The sequence below is a fragment of the Penaeus japonicus genome, unplaced genomic scaffold, assembly GCF_977035675.1.
Source record: "Penaeus japonicus unplaced genomic scaffold, GWHDUDI00000001_assembly GWHDUDI00000040, whole genome shotgun sequence".
NCBI classification, from domain to species: domain Eukaryota; kingdom Metazoa; phylum Arthropoda; class Malacostraca; order Decapoda; family Penaeidae; genus Penaeus; species Penaeus japonicus.
The window spans coordinates 18,491,048-18,513,547 of NW_028234442.1; the positions used below are offsets into that span (position 1 = coordinate 18,491,048).

General features: G+C 47.8%; 1 protein-coding gene across 4 annotated transcripts in view; it reads right to left on the minus strand.

The window, feature by feature from the left end:
• LOC122254227 (microtubule-associated protein 1 light chain 3 gamma) overlaps nucleotides 1-22,430 on the minus strand; it is a 49,595-nt gene extending 27,165 nt beyond the window's left edge. The window contains exons 1-2 of one of the 4 annotated variants that reach the window (XM_086533951.1): nucleotides 22,220-22,429; nucleotides 703-758 (exon numbers count right to left, since the gene is read on the minus strand). In XM_086533951.1, the coding sequence (XP_086390077.1) occupies nucleotides 703-758; nucleotides 22,220-22,343 (180 nt within the window). In that variant the 5' untranslated portion in view covers nucleotides 22,344-22,429. Of the gene's footprint in view, nucleotides 1-702; nucleotides 759-8,057; nucleotides 8,618-22,219 lie in introns of those variants that run through there. The other 3 variants (XM_086533954.1, XM_086533952.1, XM_086533953.1) reach the window with 3 other exon arrangements.
• Between the last annotated feature and the right edge of the window lie 70 nt (nucleotides 22,431-22,500).

Consider the following 22,500-nt stretch of genomic DNA (forward strand, 5'->3'; position numbering starts at 1 on the left):
AGAGAGAGAGAGAGAGAGAGAGAGAGAGAGAGAGAGAGAGAGAGAGAGAGAGAGAGAGAGAGAGAGAGAGAGAGAGAGGGGGGGACTGAGGAATTGAGGGAAGGAGGGAGGAGGAAAGAGAGGGAGGGAGGGTAGGAGTGGGAGATGAGATGGGGAGAGGAAGATAGGAGGAGGGAGGGTTCTTATCTAACACGCGGAAAGAGGGAATGGGCGTGTACAGGGAGGGAGGAAGGGGGGGTGGGGAACCACCGACCACAGTGCATTAGCGCCCGTTTCCGCAATGTGTGTAAATATCGGTATGTGTATACGTACATGTGTATGTCTTGGCAATTCATCTATATCATATCTATCAATATGTTTATATTTTTTTTTTCTGGTTACTGTCATGCAACTCTTTATTATTGCAACCTTACATTCCGAAAAGAGGCAACTTGTTACTGTTAATAAATCAGTTATATTTTTGTTATTCAAAAAAACTACGCAAATAAGTAAATAAAAACGAAAATTATAAAAACAGAACATAAAACGTATATAAATAAAACTAAATCAATCAATCAATCAATATATATATATATATAAATAGATAAAAACGAAAATATCTTCACATCTACATAATTTTCTAAAAATGGAAAAGCAAACCAAGCAGCTGCATTTTCCCCTAAAATTTCCCCCCGCCAAAAAAAAAAATTTAGTCATACTTACAGGTATTTTGGTGGGGAATTTCGCCCTTATGTTCGCCACCTCCTCTTTCCTGGTCACTGCAACGAGGAAAAAAAAGGTCAGAAAATCATCAACTCATAATTAGAGCGCTTCTATTAGCATCCCATAATCTCGTTAATTGAATACATTTAGTCAGGAAATCGAGGACGAAGAGACAGATCGTAAAAATGATAATCCCGCAAATCGTATTCAAAACATCATGCTTGTGACAGCTATATCGTACATAAATAAAAGAATTAATATGTATATATATATATATATATATATATATATATATATATATATATAAATATTATATATATATATTATATATATATATTATATATATATATTATATATATATATATATTATATGTGTATATATAATTTATTTATACAAATAATATACATATATATAATATTGTATATACATGTGTGTGTGTGTGTGTGTGTGTGTGTGTGTGTGTGTGTGTGTGTGTGTGTGTGTGTGTGTGTGTGTGTGTGTGTGTGTGTGTGTGTGTGTGTGTGCGTGTGTGTGTACATATATATATAGACAGACTTTTTATTCACAAAAGAGGAAAAGCACGTCAAACCCTGCAGCTCATTGCGATGCCTTCCCTTGCAACACCAACCGCACATTTACGTGACGTCATCCAATCAACACGACGGTTGCGGTCATGCGATTTGAGGAGAGGGGAAAAAGGGGACTAAATTTGGGACACGGACACACGAAAGAAAAATAACGAAAAAAATAAGAAAAAAAGAAATGAAAAATGGAATAGAGAAAAAAGAAAGAAATTGAATATGTTGATGAATAATGAGGAAAATTCGGTATTAAATAAACAAATCAAAGGAGGATGAAGAAAAAAAATAATAAAAAAGGGAAGGAAATGCAAAAAGGAAAGAAAAAAAAAACAAAAAAACACGAAGGAGGCGGAGGAGGAGGAGGAATAAGAACAGAAATGAAAAAGAGAAATAAAACAACCAACGCAAAAATGCCTGGTTGTTGCAATAAGCATGTTATCGCCGACTTACTTGGAACAATCATGCAAAAATAAATGTTGCGTAACCAACACTTTCCTCATACTGCCATAAAATGTAAACATCCCCTCTTCCCCCTCCCCCCTAGCCACCTCCACCATTAGTGAAGGAGAAAGAGACAGGGAGACAGGGAGAGAGGGAGAGAGGGAGAGAGGGAGAGAGGGAGGGAGGGAGAGAGGGAGAGAGAGGGGGGGGAGAGGAGGAAAGGGGAGAGAGAGAGAGGGAGAGCGAACGATAGGGAGAGGGGAGAGCGAGAGTGAACGATGGAGAGACCGAGAGCGAGAGCGCGATCGAGCGAAATTCAAACGTCGAGGCAAGAGAGAACAACCGATAAAAACAAATGAACGAGAACAAGGACCGCATAGGCAACGTGACCCAACGCCAAAACAATGGCCACCACATCACCGCAACAGATACAAGGTCACTCGTCGGGGTCAACAGCCAAGGGTTAAAGGCCGGCAAGAGAAGTCTGGCCGAATTTGACCTCGAATATGAGCAGGCAAGGTCATATACTTGGAGAAAGAAAAAGAAAAGAGAAATAGGAGAGAGAAGTGGGGAAGGATGAGGAGGGAGTGGGAGGGAGAGCGAGAGAGAAGAGAGAGATGAGAGAGCGAGCGAGAGAAGAGAGAGATGAGAGAGCGAGCGAGAGAAGAGAGAGATGAGAGAGCGAGCGAGAGAAGAGAGAGATGAGAGAGCGAGCGAGAGAAGAGAGAGATGAGAGAGCGAGCGAGCAAAGAGATGAGAGAGCGAGCGAGGAAAGAGAGATGAGAGAGCGAGCGAGGAAAGAGAGAGATGAGAGAGCGAGCGAGAGAAGAGAGAGAGAGGAGAGCTAGCGAGAGAAGAGAGAGATGAGAGAGCGAGCGAGAGAACAGAGAGAGGAGAGAGCGAGCGAGAGAACAGAGAGAGGAGAGAGCGAGCGAGAGAACAGAGAGAGGAGAGAGCGAGCGAGAGAACAAAGAGAGGAGAGAGCGAGCGAGAGGAGAGAGGAGAGAGCGAGCGAGAGAAGAGAGAGAGGAGAGAGCGAGCGAGAGAAGAGAGAGAAGAGAGAGCGAGCGAGAGAAGAGAGAGATGAGAGAGCGAGCGAGAGAAGAGAGAGCGAGCGAGAGAAGAGAGAGCGAGCGAGAGAAGAGAGAGAAGAGAGAGCGAGCGAGAGAAGAGAGAGAAGAGAAGAGAGAGCGAGCGAGAGAAGAGAGAGAAGAGAAGAGAGAGCGAGCGAGAGAAGAGAGAGAAGAGAAGAGAGAGCGAGCGAGAGAAGAGAGAGAAGAGAAGAGAGAGCGAGCGAGAGAAGAGAGAGAAGAGAGAGCGAGCGAGAGGAGAGAGAGATGAGAGAGCGAGCGAGAGGAGAGAGAGATGAGAGAGCGAGCGAGAGGAGAGAGAGAGGAGAGAGAGGAGAGAGAGAAGAGAGAGAAGAGAGAGCGAGCGAGAGAAGAGAGAGAAGAGAGAGAAGAGAGAGCGAGCGAGAGAAGAGAGAGAAGAGAGAGCGAGCGAGAGAAGAGAGAGAAGAGAGAGCGAGCGAGAGAAGAGAGAGCGAGGGAGAGAAGAGAGAGAAGAGAGAGCGAGGGAGAGAAGAGAGAGCGAGGGAGAGAAGAGAGAGAAGAGAGAGCGAACGAGAGAAGAGAGAGATGAGAGAGCGAGCGAGAGAAGAGAGAGATGAGAGAGCGAGCGAGAGAAGAGAGAGAAGAGAGAGCGAGCGAGAGAAGAGAGAGAAGAGAGAGCGAGCGAGAGAAGAGAGAGAAGAGAGAGCGAGCGAGAGAAGAGAGAGAAGAGAGAGCGAGCGAGAGAAGAGAGAGAAGAGAGAGCGAGCGAGAGAAGAGAGAGAAGAGAGAGCGAGCGAGAGAAGAGAGAGAAGAGAGAGCGAGCGAGAGAAGAGAGAGAAGAGAAGAGAGAGCGAGCGAGAGAAGAGAGAGAAGAGAGAGCGAGCGAGAGAAGAGAGAGATGAGAGAGCGAGCGAGAGGAGAGAGAGATGAGAGAGCGAGCGAGAGGAGAGAGAGAGGAGAGAGAGGAGAGAGAGAGGAGAGAGAGAGGAGAGAGAGAGGAGAGAGAGGAGAGAGAGAGGAGAGAGAGGAGAGAGCGAGCGAGAGAAGAGAGAGATGAGAGAGCGAGCGAGAGGAGAGAGAGATGAGAGAGCGAGCGAGAGGAGAGAGAGATGAGAGAGCGAGCGAGAGGAGAGAGAGATGAGAGAGCGAGCGAGAGAAGAGAGAGATGAGAGAGCGAGCGAGAGGAGAGAGAGAGGAGAGAGAGGAGAGAGAGATTAGAGAGCGAGGGAGAGGAGAGAGAGATGAGAGAGCGAGGGAGAGGAAAGAGAGATGAGAGAGCGAGCGAGAGAAGAGAGAGAGGAGAGAGCGAGCGAGAGAGAGAGATGAGAGAGCGAGGGAGAGGAGAGAGAGAGAGAGAATTCGGAAGAGGGAAAGAGAGGAGAGTGGAGGAAGGAAAGTGGAAGTGAGAGTGGAAGAGGGAAAAGGGTGGAGAGAGTTTACACATAATAACCAACACATGACCTCGTCTCAATAACTCCCCCCCCCCCATCCTAACTGGCCCCCTCGCTACACATCCGCCACCTGACCTCCCTTCAGCAGGTCAGAGGTCACGGCACAAAATTTCTAAACAGCCCCCACCCCCCCATTAGACAAAAAAGTTATCGATGCCGCCGTCTCTAATCGGCTTGCAACATGCATAAATCAGTGTTATAAAATAGGGCCATTATCCTAGAATGGGTGTTGCATGACCGGAAATGACCTGGCAAAGGGTTTGGCTGTTCACCTTCAACATTTCAACTTCTTGTGCAATCTCTCGAACTCGTCATTTTGTTATCTTCTTCCTCTCTATCATTATTTCACAATAGTTTTTCCCCTTTTTCCTTTATTCAAATGTTTCTACTATGATTACTTCTACTACTATTATAACTACTATTACTATTACTAGTAATACCATGACTACTACTACTATTACTTCATTTCATTTCTTCTTTTTCCTCCTGCATTTTCATTCGCCTTTATTGCGGTCTACCTCCCACTTCCGCATTTTTTATTTGCATTCCCTCTCTCTCTCTCTCTCTCTCTCTCTCTCTCTCTCTCTCTCTCTCTCTCTCTCTCTCTCTCTCTCTCTCTCTCTCTCTCTCTCTCTCTCTCTCTTCTTACTCCATCCTCCTTCCCCTTTATCTCCTATTCCTCTTTGCTTCCTTGTTATTCCTCTTCCTCTTCGCTTCCTTGTTATTCCTATTCCTCTTCGCTTCCTTGTTATTCCTATTCTCCTCCTCCATCCCCTCTTCCTTCTCCCCGTCGCTCCCCTCTCAACCCTCCCTTATAATACACCTACTTATTTGCCTCTTTTCGTCCTGTTCCCCTTTCTCTCTTCCTCTTCCTATTTTGTCCTGACTCTTCTTTCCTTCTTCCTATTCTTCCCTTCCTCTCCTTCCATCCATCTCTTCCCGTTCTTCCCATTCTGTCATGCTTCTCCTTCCTTCCTCCTCTTCCTATTTCGTCCTGCCTCTCCTCTCTCCCTTCCCCCTCCTCTTCTTCTATCATGTCCTTCTTTCCATCAATCCTCCTCCTCCTCCTCCTCCTCCTCCTCCTCCTCCTCCTCCTCCTCCTCCTCCTCCTCCTCCTCCTCCTCCACCTCCCTCACAAACAAGTCCCGACGCAGACTACGACCACAAACCTACGTGATAACCTCTACGCGATGGCCACATCCTCTTGGCGACGTGTCTGTGTGTGTGTGTGAGAGGGAGAGGGGGGGGAGAAAGAGAGAGGGGGGGAGAAAGAGAGAGAGAGAGAGAGAGAGAGAGAGAGAGAGAGAGAGAGAGAGAGAGAGAGAGAGAGAAAGGAGAGAGAGAGAGAGAGAGAGAGATGAAAGAAGAGCGAGAGAGAGAGAGAAACAGAGAGAGAGGAGAGGGAGAGAAAGAGAGAGAGAGAGGAGAGGAGAGGGAGAGATGGAGAAAAGGAAGAGACGGAGAGGAGAGGAGAGAGAGAGGGAGAGGGGAGAGGGAGAGGAGAGAGACAGAAGAGAGAGAGGAGAGAGAGAGAGAGAGAGAGAGAGAGAGAGAGAGAGAGAGAGAGAGAGAGAGAGAGAGAGAGGTTGGGGAGAGGGAGAGGGAAATAGGGGGTAGGGGTGAGGGTAGGGGTAGGGGTGAGGGTAGGGGTAGGGGAAGGGCGAGGGGAAGAGGGGGTGGGGCATAAGTATGACTCAGCCTCCCTTCCCTCGGCCTCGTTTGTAGACATACTATATAAGGCAACAAGCAAGGAGGAGTGGGGGAGTGGGGGAGTGGATATGCAATGTGCAAATGGTTCAATATTCATTCATTTGTTTTAATAGATGGGGTTATGCAATGGCAGTTACGATGCGATGAAATGAAATGAAATAAAATTAATGAAACTGTACGAGTTCCGTAATTTGCAATTGCTAATGTACAGGAAATGCAACATGTATGATACAGTATACAAAGGGAGAAAAAAAAATCGGGCTTGGAAGTGCTATCTTGCAGGTGGGCGCACACATGCATTAGTGTGTTCGTTCATTCGTAAGACCATGTTGAACTATCTTGCAATACTTCAGTCGATGAAGCAAATAACAAGCTCTGTAACCTGCCAATAAGATATTGCAAGGAACAATCATAAGGGCAGAAACACACAGTTCAAAAGCAGGATATAAACACAGGATGCAAGGTGCAGGATATAAGCGCATGGCAGACGTGCAAGGGCCAAGTGCATGCGCAGGGGACGACAAGTGCCAGGGCAAACAAATGACTGCCTAAACGCGCCACTTGCTCCCGACTGGCGACCCGCTTCGGACTCGCTGCGGTGACGTCACTGCTCGCAACGCTGACGTCACGCGGGTTGCCCGACCAGATCCACAAAACGAGGGAATCTGCCCGTTGCAAGGATTCAACTTTTGCGTCGCCAAAATGCAGCAACGGCGCCACCATCGCGGCATTGAATAAATACCATCAATTATTATTATTTTTTTTTTCACAAACTCAAATTATCATTCATGATAAACACGTGATTGGTTACACATGTTAAATGTAAAATTGAACTGGAAAAATCACGTGAAACAGAAATACATAAATTTTAACTTATCACTGAGTCAAGGCAATGCAAGGAGAGGGGAGGAGGGGGGAGGAGGGGTCGACATCACCCCTTCATTCCCCCCCATCACCCCCACCCAGCCCCTCCCCCAGCGTCCAAAACAACCTTGAACAGCTGAGGAAAGTCAACCTATCTACGCAAAAACGGACCCGCCCACTTCTTATCTTTTTCCCCCCCTCTGTATCTCTTTTTTTATCACCAATTTACAATAGTGTGTTTGGGAGGAGGGAAACCACAAGCAGATAATGAATGTTGTTTTTGATCAAGAGAGTTTATCTTTATGGAGGAAATCTATTATCTATTTACATGTGATAAGATCGTGTGGGGGGGGGGGGGACAGTGTGGTTTTGAGATCACATTTACTACATCAATCGGGTAAACAATATTTGCATTTTTAATCATCATTCGACAAACACCCCAGGCAAACAAGCAATTAGTGTTGCCTAATTATAGTGATTTTACACATTTTGAAACTTGTATTAACGTCTCATCCATACGAAATAACCTGTGAATGAATAAATACGGTTTCTATGAACGAAAAGCAGAGGAAAATAATCCTTCCGACAACAGACAACAAGGACCATTCTCGCACTTTTCTGTTAACGGGGAGGAGAAACCTTACGTAGCCTAAAGGTATTAGGGGCCTTGCCTTATCCCCCCCTCATCCCTCCCCCCCTTTAAGGTATTTGGGCCCCTGCCTTACCCCCACCCACCTCCCTACCCCCTTGACCATGTCTGAGAAAGAAGGGGGGTGGGGGGGGCTCATCCGTCTGGCTTCCATTATGATAATTATTAATGTGAATCACTACATAAATTTCCACTGAATTACACGACTTTGTCCTAAATAGAAAATCCATGGAAATAGATTGTGCTAGCTACAGTGTGTGTGTGTGTGTGTGTGTGTGTGTGTGTGTGTGTGTGTGTGTGTGTGTGTGTGTGTGTGTGTGTGTGTGTTGAGAGAGAGAGAGAGAGAGAGAGAGAGAGAGAGAGAGAGAGAGAGAGAGAGAGAGAGAGAGAGAGAGAGAGAGAGAGAGAGAGAGAGAGAGAGAGAGAGAGAGAGAGAGAGAGAGAGAGACAGACAGATAAAGAAATAGTGAGCGTGATGAGAGATAGTATATCAATCCTTTCTTCAGTCAATGAATGAGGAGGCCCTGATACACGTACAACTAATCCCGACACCCAGGCTTATCTCGCGCACAAACCAAACACTAAAAAAAGGACAGAGGAACTTACCAGGCGTCTTGATCTCAAACTCCCTCATCATGCCCCTTCGCACACACTACACTACGTCTTGCAAGTGTGTAAAGTGTCTCCCTGGGGAGTATGAAAGGTATGGGGGAGGGGAGGGTAAGGGAGGGGCAGAAGAGAGGGTAGGCAGGGGTGGGAGGGGAAGGGGAGCTGGGCGAGGAGCGGGGAAGGAAGGAGGAAGAGGGGGCAAGGGAGGAAGCAAACGACCTCAACAAGGCCGTTCGATTCCACGAAAATCGAACAAGCGATCGCCAGGCATTCGCAACGGAACAAACTCCTCCCAAAGAGTGTGTCTTCGTTTCACAACTGTTCGTTCGCTAAACGATTGTATGTTCTCTCAAGACGAAGCCGAAGCCGAAGCCGAAGCCACAGCCGTCGTCGCGCCACGTATCTCACAAGCTTTTCGAACACTGAAAATGTGTCACAAGAGCCACGGCGAACACATGCAGCTCACTCGGCGGTGTACACATGACTGAGCTGCCACAGCACGAGTCTAGTGTACGTGAGGGACGAAGCGCCGTGTGTACGTACATGTGTGCGTCGTCTGTGTGCACCCTGGCGCCAGTCAACCGCTGTATCACAAGGTCAACGCACAGAGCTCGGATTTTACTTTATCGCATATTCTAAAACACTTATCCCGTGGCACATTATGTCACTGATGGCAGCTTATCTGATAAGAGTGGTTGAACAAGGTGGCATGTCTTATCAGCTGCACAAAGGGCAGGGGAAGGGGGATGGGGGAAGGGGGAAGGAGAAAGGGGGAATGGGATAGGGAAGGAAAGGGAGAGGGAAGGGAGGAAGGAAAGGGGAGAGCGGAGGAAGAATATGAAAGTGAAAGGGGGATGGGGAAAGGGAGAATACGAAAAAAAAGGTAATCGGAGAATGAGACAGAAGGGGAGAGAAGGAAAGGGGAGGGAAAGAAAGGAAGGGGGAGTAGAAGGGAAGGGGGAGAAGAGAAGGGAAGGGGGAGGAGAAAAGAAGGGAAGAGGAGGAGAAAAGGAGGGAAGGGGGAGGAGAAGAGAAGGGACGGGGGAGGAGAAGAGAAGGGACGGGGGAGGAGAAGAGAAGGGACGGGGGAGGAGAAGAGAAGGGAAGGGGAGGAGAAGAGGAGGGAAGGGGAGGAGAAGGGAAGGGGGAGGAGAAGGGACGGGGGAGGAGAAGAGAAGGGAAGGGGGAGGAGAAGAGAAGGGAAGGGGGAGGAGAAGAGGAGGGAAGGGGGAGGAGAAGAGGAGGGAAGGGGGAGGAGAAGAGGAGGGAAGGGGGAGGAGAAGGGAAGGGGGAGGAGAAGAGAAGGGGGGAAAGGAGCAGGGAAGGGGGAGAAGGGAAGGGAGAGGAGAAGGGAAGGGGGAGGAGAAGGGAAGGGGGAGTAGAAGGGAAGGGGGAGGAGAAGGGAAGGAGGGAGAGGAGAAGGGAAGGGGAGAAAGGAGCAGGGAAGGGCTGGGGGAGTGTATATGTGTGGGGTGTGGGGTTGGGGGATTAGGGGGAGGGGCGGTGGTGGTGGTTTCTCGGTTGCACGCCCAAATACCTCTGCAAGGTCGATCCAGTGCCTCCAAAACTACAACCAGTCACCATTTTTGTTTAAAACTCGATCCAAAATTACAGCAGCCATTTTGCAGCCTGTCAACACACCACCACAACCACGCCCTAGTGTAATGATTTTCCTTTTTAAAGTCCTCGGGAACCCGGGCTCTCCTTGCTGTTGCTCCGGCTGTATGGGGGAGGGGGGAGGGGGGAGGGGGAGGGGTAAGGGGAAGGGGAAAGGGTAAGGAGAGAGGAGTAAGGGGAGGGATAATGGGGTAGGGGTAAGGGGGAGGGGGAGGGATAATGGGGTAGGGGTAAGGGGGAGGGGGAGGGATAATGGGGTAGGGGTAAGGGGGTAGGGGTAAGGGGGTAGGGGTAAGGGTGTAGGGGTAAGGGTGTAGGGGTAGGGGTAAGGGGAGGGGTAAGGGGAGGGGGAGAGGGTAGGGGTAAGGGGAGGGGGAGAGGGTAGGGGTAAGGGGAGGGGGAGAGGGTAGGGGTAAGGGGAGGGGGAGAGGGTAGGGGTAAGGAGAGGGGGAGAGGGTAGGGGTAAGGAGAGGGGGAGGGAGGGAGGGGTAAGGGGAAGGAGGGAAGGATGAAGGGGCGTGAGAGGGAGAGGAGGACAGAGGGAGGGAGGGAGGGAGGGAGGAAGAGAGAGAGAGAGAGAGAGAGAGAGAGAGAGAGAGAGAGAGAGAGAGAGAGAGAGAGAGAGAGGGAGAGGGAGAGGGAGAGGGAGAGGGAGAGGGAGAGGGAGAGGGAGAGGGAGAGAGGGAGAGGGAGGAAGAGAAGAAAGGAGGAAGATAAAGAGTAAACCGAGGAAAACGATAAAGGCATAAAACAAAAAGAAAAAAAAGAGAACGGTGATGCAAAAGATGGGCAGAGAGGAAGAAGTAGGAAACGAGAGATAAATAGGGGAGAGGGGGAGGGGGGAGGAGGAATAGGGAGATGAACGATCCTCAGAGACCCATACGTACCCATTCACCCCCAAGGATAACAGCGAATGGCATTGAATGAACGAAATCCACCGGGACGAAATAAAAAAAAACACAGACGGAAAGATAGTCATCACCCCCCTCCACCCCCTCCCCCCTCCCCTCCCCGCTCCCCCCATACCAATCTTGGCTGTCGATGCCCTCCTGGAATCAAACCGGAGTGCCCTTTGAGATGAATGGCACAGCATCCGCATCCAGATAACAAAGATTAGATAAGAACGCAGATAGAAGGATTGGTCGAGTGGAAGCAGATATCAGATGGTGAAATAGTCACCAATCTTTTTTTTTATTTCTTCTTGAAGTAGTGCTAGCAACAGTGCAAAGTGGTATTCAATATCAACTTAGGTCTATATTGATGAATAACAAAACTCATTCATTCACGGCCTAACCAAAGCAGGAAGGAAAAAACCGCACCAGCGCTAGACGTCCCCCTACCCCCCACCCTTACCCCCACGAAGCCCCCTCCCCCTGTAATAAACGTGAAGACGTGTGTACGAGTGAAGTGAAGTGAAGCGTGTGTGTGTGTGTGTGTGTGGGTGTGTGTGTGTGTGTGTGTGTGTGTGTGTGTGTGTGTGTGTGTGTGTGTGTGTGTGTGTGTGTGTGTGTGTGTGTGTGTGTGTGTGTGTGTGTACGTGCTATGTGTACGACTTCATGTACGATTTAAATTTCCGTTCGCCATCGAATTGTATCTATAGAGACAAACCGGCAACTGTAGCATGTCTGCTCGTCTGTCTGTCACACACAATTCTAAATACTTCCTCCTCTTCCTCCTCCTCCTCCTCCTTCTCTTCTACTACTTGCTTCCCACCTCCTCCTCCTCCTCTTCTTCATTACGAGAAGTTCCTCCCACCATTTTTTATTTCAACTTGGCGGCCCCCGCCCCCCCTTGCAAGGAAAAAAAGACAGGACCAGGAAAAAAGGGGTTCCCCCTTTCCTTCCCCTCCTCCCTTTTTTTTGCAAAACAATAAAAGACGGTGGTTGCAAGGGCAGGTGTGTTTGAAGGCACAGGTTGTTTGTAGGAGAACAGGTTTTGCTTTGTTGCCACTTTTGCCACTTTTTATCAGGGTGTTTTATTTTGCACTTTTCTTGATGGATGCCATGCAAGGGTGAGAGCGAATGGAGAGGGGTTGCCAAGTCTTCATTTATGGCGAGAAAATTTTAATACGAGTCATGGGTGCTGGGTTGGGGGTTGGAGAGAGGGGGGGGAGGGGGGGGTGTGGGTTGGGGGGGACAGAGAGAGAGAGGGAGGAGGGGAATCGGGGGTGGGAGATGGGGATAGAGAGAGGGGTTGGGATGGAGAGAGAGGGGGGATGGGGGAGGGGGAGGGGGGATAGAGAGTGGGGGATGGGGGATAGAGAGAGGGGGGATAGAGAGAGGTGGAGGGGGAGGGAGATAGAGAGAGGGGGATGGGTGATGGGGGATAGAGAGAGGGGGGATGGGGGATAGACAGAGGGGGGAGGGAGAGGGGGATGGGGATAGGGAAGGGAGTGGGGTTGGGGGATACAGAGAGGGGGGAGGGGGAGGGGGATAGAGAGAGGGGGGAAGGGAGGAGGGGGAGATGGGGGGGATAGAGATAGGGGAGATGGTTTAGATGAGAGGGGGGGAGGGTAGGGAGGGAGGGGGAGGGGGAAGAGGAAACAAAAAGGGAAAGTGATGGAGTGGGGCTGGGATGGAGGAGAAGGGGGCAGGGATAATGGTGGGGGAGGAAATGATTATGGCGATGGTGGGGGAGTAAAAAGAATGTTAGGGCGGAGTCTGGCGTAATATCATCAAGGTATGGCGAAATAATGTCGAAAGGAGGAAGAAGGAAGGAAACAAGCTGTGCGGTGGGTGGGGGGGGGGGGGGGGGGGTGGGGGGGGGGGGGGGGGGGGGTGGGGTGGAGGGGGGGTGTATGTTTGTTGGTGGGGGTGGGGGGGGGGGGGGGGTAGGAGGGGGGGGGGGGGGGGGGGGGGGGGGTAGGGGGGGGTGGGGGGGTGGGTAGGAATGGGGGGGGGGGGGGGGGGGGTGGGGGGGGGGGGGGGGGGGCGGGGGGGGTGGGGGGGGGGGGGGGGGGGGTAGGGGTGGGGGGGGTGGGGTGGGGGGGGGTGGGGGTGGGGTTTTTGGGGGGGGGGGGGCGGGGGTAGATAGGTAGGGAGGGGGTGGGTTAAGAAGGGAGGGAAGGAGGATGAGGGAAGAAGGGAAAGGAAAAAAAAAAGAAATGAAAAAATAAAAAAAAAGAGAGGAAGATGAGGGGGAGGAAGGGGGAGGAAGGAAGGTGGGGGGTGACAGGAAGGGAGGAACAGGGAGGAACAGGGAGGAAGGAGGAAAAGAGGAAGGGAAGTAAGGAGGAAGGAGGAAAGAGAGGAAGGGAAGTAAGGAGGAAGGAAGAAAAGAGAGGAAAGAAAAGAGAGGAGAGAAAAGAGGAGGGAAGATAAGGGAAGTAAGGAGGAAGAGAGAGGAAGGGAAGTAAGGAGGAAGACGGAGGGTAAACCGGGCAAAGGAATACGACATATAAAAAAATAAATAAATAAAAGCTGGGGACAGAAGAAGAGGTAAGGAACGAGAGACAAATAGATACGAAAGAGGGAGCAAGTGAGTAAAAAGAGGATAGTAAAAAGAGAAGAAGGAAAGACACAAACCCCGAACAACCAACAGATAACAAGAACCCCCCCCCCCCCACCCTCATACCGGATGTTCTCCCTTTAACCCCCCCCCCCCCACACACACACACACACACAACGCAAGAAGGAAAACAAAAGCAAGAGAGACAAGCACACCTGTTCGCACCATACCACTTTCATCTCGAATTCTCGGCACGCGGCTGGCTGTTAAAGCTAACCTCCTCTTGCCGTTCGGACACCTTTAAGGAGGACGGCTAGACAGGACGGAGTCTTATGTCTGGAGATAGGATGAAGAGTTGCAGAAGTTGCAGGGGGAGTAACAGTTGTTGTAGTAGTAGTAGCAACAGTAGTAGTAGTAATAGCAACAGTAGTAGTAGTAGTAGTAATAGTAGTAACAGTAGTAGTAGTAGCAACAGTAGTAGTAGTAATAGCAACAGTAGTAGTAGTAGTAGTAATAGTAGTAACAGTAGTAGTAGTAGTAACAGTAGTAGTAGTAGTAACAGTAGTAGTAGTAGTAATAGTAGTAACAGTAGTAGTAGTAGTAATAGTAGTAATAGTAGTAACAGTAGTAGTAGCAGTAGTAGTAACAGTTACTTCAGTAGTAACAATAGTAGTAGTAGTAGTAGTAATGGTAGTAGTAACAGTTACTTCAGTAGTAACAGTAGTAGTAGTAATAGTAGTAGTAGTAATAACAGTAGTAGTAGTAGTAATAATAGTAGTAGTAGTAATAATAGTAGTAGTAGTAATAATAGTAGTAGTAGTAATAATAGTAGTAGTAGTAATAATAGTAGTAGTAGTAATAATAGTAGTAGTAGTAATAATAGTAGTAGTAGTAATAACAATAGTATTAGTATATTATTATTATTAGTAGTAGTAGTAATAATAATAGTAGTCATAGTAATTAATAGTAGTATTAGATAATAGTAGTAGTAGTTATAGTAGTAGTAGTAATAATGTATGTGTAGTTGTTGAATAATAGTAGTCGTAGTAGTATTAGTAGTAGTAGTAGTAATAGCTAGTAGTAGTAGTAATAATAGAAGTAATAGTAGACTCTAATAGTAGTGTAGTAATAGGTTTCTACAGTAGTATTAGTAACGGTACTAGTAGTAGTAGTAATCATAGTAGTACAAGTAGTAATAATAGTAGTAACAATAGTAATAGTAATAGTAGTAGTAGTAATAATAGTAGTAGTAGTAATAATAGTAGTAGTAGTAATAATAGTAGTAGTAGTAATAATAGTAGTAGTAGTAATAATAGTAGTAGTAGTAGTAATAATAGTAGTAGTAGTAGTAATAAAAGTAGTAGTAATAATAGTAGTAATAATAGTCGTAGTAGTAATAATAATAGTAATAGTAGTAGTAGCAGTAGTACCAGTTGCAGTAACAGTTGAATAGCACTAGTTATAGTGGTAATAGTAATGGTAACAGCTGTAGTAAGTGACAGTAGAAATAATAGTAATAATAGTAATAATAGTAATAAACAGTGGTAACAGTTATAGTATTAAAAGTAGTAGCAAAACATTATTTTCTATAAACAGCATCTATGATAATAATAATCATCAGTCTCATGAAACAATACATGAAATACATGTTTGTGTGCAAGCTGATGAAAAATTGCCTCGTCCAGTCATTAAATACTAACCCAGCATAAATATACAATCAAGCCCACTAGTAAAATACCATCACTTCCATTTAAAGCGAAGAAATAAAGGCATAACAAAAAAAATCGTTACGAAAGAGCAAAGAAACGACAAATACAAAACAAAAAACGACAATACGAAATCACAGACAGAATCCCGTGCAAGGGAACTCACTCTGACAAATGAATGAATGAATGAATGAATGAATGAATGAATGGACTGTGGCTGTGTGTGGATGGGTGTGTATGGATGGATGTGTGTCTATGGATGTGTGTGGATGGATGAGTGTGGATGGATGTGTGTGGATGGATGAGTGTGGATGGATGAGTGTGGATGGATGTGTGTGGATGGATGAGTGTGGATGGATGTGTGTGGATGGATGAGTGTGGATGGATGTGTGTGGATGGATGAGTGTGGATGGATGTGTGTGGATGGATGAGTGTGGATGGATGTGTGTGGATGGATGAGTGTGGATGGATGTGTGTGGATGGGTGCGTGTGTGGGGTGGATGGATGTGGATGGGTGTGTGTGTGGGGGGGTGGATGGATGTGGATGGGTGTGTGTGGGGGGGTGGATGGATGTGGATGGGTGTGTGGGGGGGGGTGGTGGGTGTGTGTGGGGGGGTGGAGGATGTGGAGGGTTGTAGTGGGGGGGGGGTGGCTGATGTGGATGGGTGTGTGTGGGGGGGGTGGATGGATGTGGATGGGTGTGTGTGGGGGTGGATGGATGTGGATGGGTGTGTGTGGGGGTGGATGGATGTGGATGGGTGTGTGTGGGGGTGGATGGATGTGGATGGGTGTGTGTGTATGGATAGGTGTGTAGGTGTGTGTGTATGGATAGGTGTGTAAGTGTGTGTGTATGGATAGGTGTGTAAGTGTGTGTGTATGGATAGGTGTGTGTGTGTATGGATAGGTGTGTGTGTGTATGGATAGGTGTGTGTGTGTATGGATAGGTGTGTGTGTGTATGGATAGGTGGGTGTGTGTGTGTATGGATAGGTGGGTGTGTGTGTGTGTATGGATAGGTGGGTGTGTGTGTGTGTATGGATAGGTGGGTGTGTGTGTGTGTATGGATAGGTGTGTGTGTGTGTGTATGGATAGGTGTGTGTGTGTGTGTGTGTGTATGGATAGGTGTGTGTGTGTGTGTATGGATAGGTGTGTGTGTGTGTGTGTATGGATAGGTGTGTGTGTATGGATAGGTGTGTGTGTGTGTGTGTGTGTGTATGGATAGGTGTGTGTGTGTGTATGTATGGATAGGTGTGTGTGTGCGTATGTATGGATAGGTGTGTGTGTGTGTATGTATGGATAGGTGTGTGTGTGTGTGTGTATGGATAGGTGTGTGTGTGTGTGTGTATGGATAGGTGTGTGTGTGTGTGTATGGATAGGTGTGTGTGTGTGTATGGATAGGTGTGTGTGTGTATGGATAGGTGTGTGTGTGTATGGATAGGTGTGTGTGTGTGTGTATGGATAGGTGTGTGTGTGTATGGATAGGTGTGTGTGTGTATGGATAGGTGTGTGTGTGTGTATGGATAGGTGTGTGTGTGTGTGTGTGTGTGTATGTGGATAGGTGTGTGTGTGTGTGTGGATAGGTATGTGTGTGTGTGTGTGTATGGATAGGTGTGTGTGTGTGTGTGTGTATGGATAGGTGTGTGCATGTATGGATAGATGTGTTTGTGTGCATGTATGGATAGGTGTGTGTGTGTATGTATGGATAGGTGTGTGTGTATGTATGGATAGGTGTGTGTGTGTATGTATGGATAGGTGTGTGTGTGTGTATGGATAGGTGTGTGTGTGTATGGATAGGTGTGTGTGTGTATGGATAGGTGTGTGTGTGTATGGATAGGTGTGTGTGTGTGTATGGATAGGTGTGTGTGTGTGTGTGTATGGATAGGTGTGTGTGTGTGTGTGTATGGATAGGATGATGGTGTGGTGCTGTGGTGTATGGATAGGTTGAGTGTAGGTGTTATGGATAGGTGTGTGTGATGTGTGTGTGTGATGGAAAGGTGTGTGTGTGTGTGTTGTGTATGGATAGGTGTGTGAGTGTGTGTCGTGTATGGATAGGTGTGTGGTGTGTGTGAATGTATAGGGTGTGTGTGTGTGTGAGTGTGTATGGCTCGGTGTTAGTTTATGGATAAGGAGTGTGTGTGTGTATGGATAGGTGGGTGTGTGTGTGTGTATGGATAGGTGGGTGTGTGTGTGTATGGATAGGTGGGTGGGTGTGTGTATGGATAGGTGTGTGTGTGTGTATGGATAGGTGTGTGTATGGATAGGTGTGTGTGTGTGTGTGTATGGATAGGTGTGTATGGATAGGTGTGTGTGTGTGTGTGTGTATGGATAGGTGTGTGTGTGTGTGTGTATGGATAGGTGTGTGTGTGTGTGTGTGTATGGATAGGTGTGTGTGTGTGTGTATGGATAGGTGTGTGTGTGTGTGTGTGTGTATGGATAGGTGTGTGTGTGTGTGTGTGTGTGTGTGTGTGTGTGTGTGTGTGTGTGTATGGATAGGTGTGTGTGTGTGTGTATGGATAGGTGTGTGTGTGTGTGTGTATGGATAGGTGTGTGTGTGTGTGTGTATGGATAGGTGTGTGTGTGTGTATGGATAGGTGTGTGTGTGTGTGTATGGATAGGTGTGTGTGTGTGTATGGATAGGTGTGTGTGTGTATGGATAGGTGTGTGTGTATGGATAGGTGTGTGTGTGTGTGTATGGATAGGTGTGTGTGTGTGTGTATGGATAGGTGTGTGTGTGTGTGTGTGTGTATGGATAGGTGTGTGTGTGTGTGTGTGTGTGTATGGATAGGTGTGTGTGTGTGTGTGTGTATGGATAGGTGTGTGTGTGTGTGTGTGTGTATGGATAGGTGTGTGTGTGTGTGTGTGTGTATGGATAGGTGTATGCGTGTGTGTGTGTATGGACATGCGTGCGTGTGTGGATGGACATGCGTGCGTGTGTGGATGGACATGCGTGCGTGTGTGGATGGACATGCGTGCGTGTGTGGATGGACATGCGTGCGTGTGTGGATGGACATGCGTGCGTATGTGGATAGGAAGCGGGTGAGGATGCGAGATAATGACAGAAGTGCGCATGACAGGTTAGACACTGGACGCAAAATTCGAAGAGCAAACGAACCGTCAAGTGCCAGGGTCATGAGGTCACGACAACCAAGAGCACTGAAGGCCGAGGTCATGCAGGAGAAGGGAGGGGAAGGGTCAGGCAGGACGTTCCAGCGATAGATTCAAGGTCGTTTGTCAGCAGTTGCGGTCATGAGGTTGAGTTCTGTTGCGTCACAAAATAACCTAGAAGGTCAAAAGGTCACGACTCGGGTGGGGTGGGGGGTGGGGGGGAGGTGCATGTTTCCTAGTTACAGTGAGACGAGGTCAGTGCCTAGCGACGGTGAAGGCTTGAATGAGAGAGAAGGAGAGGAGAAACGAAGGATACGAGATAGGAGGGAGGGAGGGAGGGAGGGAGGGAGGGAGGGAGGGAGGGAGGGAGGGGAGGGGGGGAGGGAGGGGAGGGAGGGGAGGGAGAAGAGAAAAAGAGAGGGATATTGGGAGGGAAAGGGAAATGGGGAGAGGGAGATGGAGAGGCTAAAAAAAGAAGCTAGAAATAAAATTGAACAAAGAAAATGAGGAGAACGAAGAGGAACAAGGGTAGGAGGGGAAACCAGTGACAATCATCAGACCAAACGAAGTGGAGGGGGGAAGGGGCCGGGGTGGAAGAGAAGGTCACAACTAGAAAGGAAGAAGACAAAGGGAATTAGAAATGGGGGAGGAGAATGGGGAGAGAGGGAGGGTAATGGGCGAGAAGAAAGAGGAGGAGGGAGTGGAGAGAGATAGGGAGAGGAGAGTGGAGAAGGAAAGGATGAATTTGAGGGAGAGAGATAGGGAGAGGAGAATGGAGGAGGAGAGGATGAATTTGAGGGAGAGGGAAGGAAGGAGAGGGAGTGTAGGGAGTGGGGAGGGCAAAGGTACATTTCAACGTTTAATGAAAAGATAAAACAGAAGGACGCGAGAAAGGCGAATGAATGGTCGAAACACAAAGGGTAAATTTTACTTGAAGTAATGAGAAACAGAGCGAGGGAAGGGGGAGATGGGAGGGAGTGAGGGTAAGAAGGAAGATAGTAAGGAGGGAAGTGGGGGGGAGTAAGTGGCGGAAGCAAGGAAGAAAGGAGGGAAGTGGCGGAAGGAAGGAAAAAGGAGGGAAGTGGCGGAAGGAAGGAAAAAGGAGGGAAGTGGCGGAAGGAAGGAAGGAAGGGGGAGGGAAGGAGGGAAGTGTGGAAAGGAAGGAAATGGGGGAAGGAAAGAAGGTAGTAGGGGGGAAGGGGGAAAGAATCATGACCAAGAACATAACGTATAATATAATATTCTCTATCTTCCCTTCCCTCCCTCCCCCCACCATCTCTCCCCTTCCCTCCCTCCTTCCCCCACCATCTCTCCCTCCCATCCTCCCCCATCATCTCCCCTTCCCCCCCCTTCCCTCCCACCATCTCTCCCCATCTCTCCCCTTCCCCACCCCTCCCTCCCACCTCTTTAATCAAAACACCCAGAACAGGAAAACAAAACCACCACCACACAGCCCAACACAGGAGCCTCGTAAGTACAGTAGTGATAGAAATGGATATCCTGTGAGTGGCAGAGAGAAAGGGGAAAGGAACAGGGCAGAATAATTACTGTAGCCATGACGTAATGGGAACAGAGATAGAGAAAAGGGGGGTGGGGAAGGAGGAAGGACAAAGCTCAATGAGTAATGGAAAGTAGAAGGGGGAGGGGTATAGGGGGGCATAGGAGGGCGTGGAGAGAACGAGGGGAGGGGTATAGGAAGTAAGGAAGGGGAGGGAGAGGGAAAAGGGGTAAGAGGAATGGAGTGAATGAGGGAGGGAGGGAGGAATGGAGGGGATGAGGGAGGGAGGAATGGAGGAATGGAGGGAATGAGGGAGGGAGGGAGGAATGGAGGGGATGAGGGAGGGAGGAATGGAGGAATGGAGGGAATGAGGGAAGGAGGAATGAAGGGAATTAGGGAGGGAGGGAGGAATAAATGGAGGGAATGAGGGAGGGAGGAAGGAATGAATGGAGGGAATGAGGGAGGGAGGAAAGGAGGGAATGAGGGAGGGAGGGAAGGAGGGAATTAGGGAGGGAGGGAAGGAGGGAATGAGGGAGGGAGGGAAGGAGGGAATGAGGGAGGGAGGAATGGAGGGAATGAGAGAGGGAGGAATGGAGGGAATGAGGGAGGGAGGAATGGAGGGAATGAGGGAGGGAGGGAGGGAGGGAGGGAGGAATGGAGGGAATGAGGAATGGAGGGAATGAGGAATGGAGGGAATGAGGGAAGGAGGAATGAAGGGAATTAGGGAGGGAGGGAGGAATGAATGGAGGGAATGAGGGAGGGAGGAAGGAATGAATGGAGGGAATGAGGGAGGGAGGAAAGGAGGGAATGAGGGAGGGAGGGAAGGAGGGAATGAGGGAGGGAGGGAAGGAGGGAATGAGGGAGGGAGGGAAGGAGGGAATGAGGGAGGGAGGAATGGAGGGAATGAGGGAGGGAGGAAGGAATGGAGGGAATGAAGGAGGGAGGAAGGAATGGAGGGAATGAAGGAGGGAGGAAGGAATGGAGGGAATGAAGGAGGGAGGAAGGAATGGAGAGAATAATGGAAAGAAAGAGGAAGAAAAGGGGAAGAAAGAGCAAGAAATAGGAAAGAGAGGGGATGATAGGAGAAGAAGAGAACCAGAGAAGAGAAAGAGAAAAAAGAACAGAAAAGACAGGAAGGGAAAAGAGAAAGCATCACAGGCGCACTGAAGGGAAAACAGGGTGCCGCGGAGGAGTGGGGGTGGATGGGGGGGGGGTCGCTAAACCGAACCTTCCAGAACATATCAGGAAGAACGGGTCTGAATTCAGCACAAGAAAAACAAGAAAACGTAACGCCCTCTAATTGAGCCGAACCGGGTCGACGTGGAAACAGCGAAATCCTCACGTTTATGACACTACCTGACCCTCTCTCCCTAACCGCCCTATCATAGCCTAGGGACCATCTCCATGGCAACAAGCAAGGGGTCAAGGCACAAGTTAATGGCACATAGTAATACAGATTGACACGCGTGCAGATGGACTTAGTGATGATGGCGAGTGACTGTATTAAAAGCAGTTTCAATGAGATGCACCGATTTATGTTCTTTACTTTACAAAAACAAAAAATTAAAGATAAATATGCGAAAAGATAAAAAATTACGGGATGTGTCCTTTTTATATAACATTAGTATTGTATAATGAACAAGGCAGCGTTAATTTCGATATAAATCCACGCATTCATCACATCTTGAAAGCATTACTATCAAAACATTCATCTCAAAAGATCCCTTAGAGCGTACCATCTCATAAACCGTGGATTTAGACCAGTTTACGGCATCACAAAAGAACTCTAACTTCAGACCGTCGGCCTTAAATAAAGTGATTAGAGGTCTGGATTAAATCATTATATCTTGAGGTAAACGTTGACATGTAATAATAAACACTAGCTGAAAACTCAAGACATCTTCCGCAAAAAAAAAGAAATAAAAGAAAAAAAATGGGCGACTGTGATTCCCTATAGATTGGTTATTCTCTATAGAAATTAGCTAATTGTGAAACATTCTACTCCCTGATTAATGCAATTCCTAAATTGAGTAATTTAGATAAGCTTTTAGTACATATCCATGTTAAATCCTAGCTGGTAACTGGCCAGGAATCAGCAGACTGTCAAATTTTGTTGAACGTTTAATGTATCAAATAATTTCAAGGATTTTCTGTACCGAGTTTTAAGACGTTGCATAATACATACTAATATTACTTCCCATCGAAAATATCATAACCACACACATAATAACCAGAGTGTATATCTCGGTACACTGGCCTATATGCAGAAACACCGATCAATATAATCAATCAGCAACTCTATTAAGAGATTGGGGAGATGTGGATGTCCATGGCTCGACTTGGGGAATAACAGGAGCCAAGACCTGACCTGTTTCCTACCAACCCCCTGGTGTCAGGTCAAAGCTGGTCATGTGTGCTACAAATACACGCTGAAAGTTGTTGGAAGATTAAACTGAATGTATGTATGTATGGAACATCTATTAAATATTCCTAAGTAAGTTTTTCCTTTAGTTGGATTTGTCAGATGCAATTTGTTAGCGAACGCCAACAGTAAATCCATAAGGAAAAAAAAAATAACAATGCTGAAGCTACAAGCACTTACAAATGCCTCTTCCATTAGAAGTGACAAAACGGGTGTTCCCATTAACAGGGAAAAACAGATAAAAAAACGTCAACAATTTTGAAAAAAAACGAAACCATACTATGAGTTTATTCAAATAACCTCGAGTATACATATAACTTAATTAATAGGAAATCACAAATCAATCTAATTACAAGCACTACTTACAGAAGGGCTTCAACTGCTTGAAAGTCCTCTTCGTATTGTCATTATTATCTGCGCTGTAGGAGTTCATGTTTCTGTACACACAAGAGCTGGTGAAAGACTTGGAACAAAAGACACAGTTGCACATGACTGGTCGAATCGGCGACGTTCGGGGGATCACACAAGTACTACTAGCCTCTTCGGCGTTTGGCCACACACTAAATGCTTGTCAGCTCGTACGCTCCTTTCCGAAGAGCTCGTTCCCACAAGCTCTCGTACCCCGTCACCTCGTAGGCTTGGTTACC